General features: G+C 41.6%; 1 protein-coding gene and 1 pseudogene across 4 annotated transcripts in view; one reads left to right on the top strand and one right to left on the bottom strand.

Moving 5' to 3' along the window:
* ST3GAL3 (ST3 beta-galactoside alpha-2,3-sialyltransferase 3) overlaps nucleotides 1–2,065 on the bottom strand; it is a 317,828-nt gene that overhangs the window by 246,779 nt on the left and 68,984 nt on the right. For 2 of the 4 annotated variants that reach the window (XM_006839670.1, XM_006839672.1), the window contains exon 2: nucleotides 581–591. The exons of the other annotated variants lie outside the window; for them this stretch is intronic. In XM_006839670.1, the coding sequence (XP_006839733.1) occupies nucleotides 581–591 (11 nt within the window). The remainder of the gene's footprint in view (nucleotides 1–580; nucleotides 592–2,065) is intronic. 4 annotated transcript variants of the gene reach the window in all.
* Nucleotides 1,464–1,937, top strand: LOC102835396 (annotated as a pseudogene).

Below are 2,065 nucleotides of genomic sequence, written 5' to 3'. Positions count from 1 at the left end.
GGAGGGTGGGTGAGGAGATGTACTCAAAAACACTAGGGACTATATAATAATTTAAACAACCAAAGGGCACATTATGTAAGCCTGCCTCCTGGCCACCAGTACTCAGTCCCTCCCTTTCCAGTCTAGAGTCCTCAGCTGCTCCCTCTCTTCATGTCCTCATCTCTGCCTCCATCTCTGGTGTTGCTGCTTCTCTGGATAGGGTCCTGTATTCCTCCTGTGCTTTTCTTCCTTGATGGTCCTAGGGTCCTCTGTTCCTGGACTGTAAGATTAACTACTCCCCTGTGTTTGTTATAAAACTTCTATCTTTATAGTGGTGACAGTCACTATTAGTCATGATAACAATTACTCACTATTAAATTAAAGAATCTTATCCCCATCTCTTTTCACCAGCCTGTCTAGAGAAGATGAAAACTAATTAGTGGGAAGTCTATCTTTCCCTGCACACTCTTAAACTAAACTCTTGTAAGCCAGTCACTTCATGCCTTTATCGCCCCCTCATTTTAGGTAGCCAATGTCTAAGTTACCCGTCGCTATCTACATTGTATAAAGAAGAGATAGGATTGATAGTTGATATGAAGACTCCTTTCCTGTCTGTTGATATTTTGAGCTACTACCTCCAAGAATCAAGTTCATCGAATTGTAGCAATTTACCCTCGTTTCCATTATCAAAATTGTTTTTGATTTTGGTTTTTGTAATCTTCCTCTAATTGAGTTCTGATTATCAAGCCATCGAGGTAGGTCAAATGGATACTATCTGCAAGTTTGGGTGGAGAACAGGTTTTTATTCTAAAACGAGTCTTATTTTATAATGGTTCAAAATTCACACTATGGGCAACATTGCAGAGAACAAGAATTCCAGAACATTTTAAATGTCTCATGTAGAACCAAGAGGCAGTCGTACGAACAGAACAAGGGGATACTGACTGGTTTAAAATGAAGGAAAGTGTGCACCAAGAGGCAGTCGTACGAACAGAACAAGGGGATACTGACTGGTTTAAAATGAAGGAAAGTGTGCACCACGGTTGTATTCCTTTCACTATACTTATTCAGTCTGTACGATGAGCAAATAATCCAAGAAACTGGAGTGCATGAAGAAAGGCACAACATCAGGATTGAAGGAAGGTTCCTTGCTGTTGTTAAGTGTTGTGGAGTTGACTAGGGTTTCTAAGGCTTTAAATCTTTGAGGGAGCAGAAAACCTCATCTTTCTCCCGCATAATGGTTGGTGGGCTAGAACCCCAGACTGTGTGGTTTGCAGTCCAGTGCTTATGCAGATAATAAAACCTTGCTTACTGAAAAAGAAGACTTGAAACACATATTGATATATTAAATACAGGATTCAGTATGGATTACAACTCAATGTAAAGAAAACAAAAATCCTCACAACTGAATAAACAACATCCTGATAAAAGGAGAAGACTGCCTTTCGACAGGAACCCCCATCTTCCAGTAATCCACCAAAACAACTAACACAAAGGGAAAGAGGTGGAACACCTGCTGTATGTTCTCCAGGCCTTTTAGAAATCCTGGGGTTGCCCTCCTTTGGCCACATACATGCGAATCTACACGAAAGGCGATATTGTGGACATCAAGGGAATGGGCACAGTTCAAAGAGGGACACCCCACAAATATTACCAAGGCAAAACTGGAAGAGTCTATACTGTGACCCAACATGCTGTTGGCATTGTTAACAAGTAAGTGAAGAGCAAGATTCTTGAAAATTAATGTGCACACTGAGCGTATTAAGCCCTCTAAGCGCCGAGATCGCTTCCTGAAGCTAGTGGAGGAAAATGATCAGAAAAAGGAGGAGGCCAAAGAGAAAGGTATCTGGGCTAAACTAATGCGCCAGCCTGCTCCCCACAGACAGGCACACTTTGTGAGACCCCATGGAAAGGAGCCAGAGCTGCTAGAACCTATTCTATATGAATTCATGGCATAACAGGAGACAAATAAAGATGTTTGATGGGACACTCCTACATTGCCAGTGGGATTGTAAAATGGTCCAAGCACTCTGGAAAGCTATATGGCGCTTCCTCAGAAGGTTAGAAATAAGAAATTCCTTATGAT

The sequence above is a fragment of the Chrysochloris asiatica genome, unplaced genomic scaffold (genome assembly GCF_000296735.1).
Source record: "Chrysochloris asiatica unplaced genomic scaffold, ChrAsi1.0 scaffold00026, whole genome shotgun sequence".
Taxonomy (NCBI): domain Eukaryota; kingdom Metazoa; phylum Chordata; class Mammalia; order Afrosoricida; family Chrysochloridae; genus Chrysochloris; species Chrysochloris asiatica.
The sequence above is the reverse complement of the archived record's forward strand: the minus strand, read 5'-3'. Positions and strand labels throughout refer to the sequence as shown.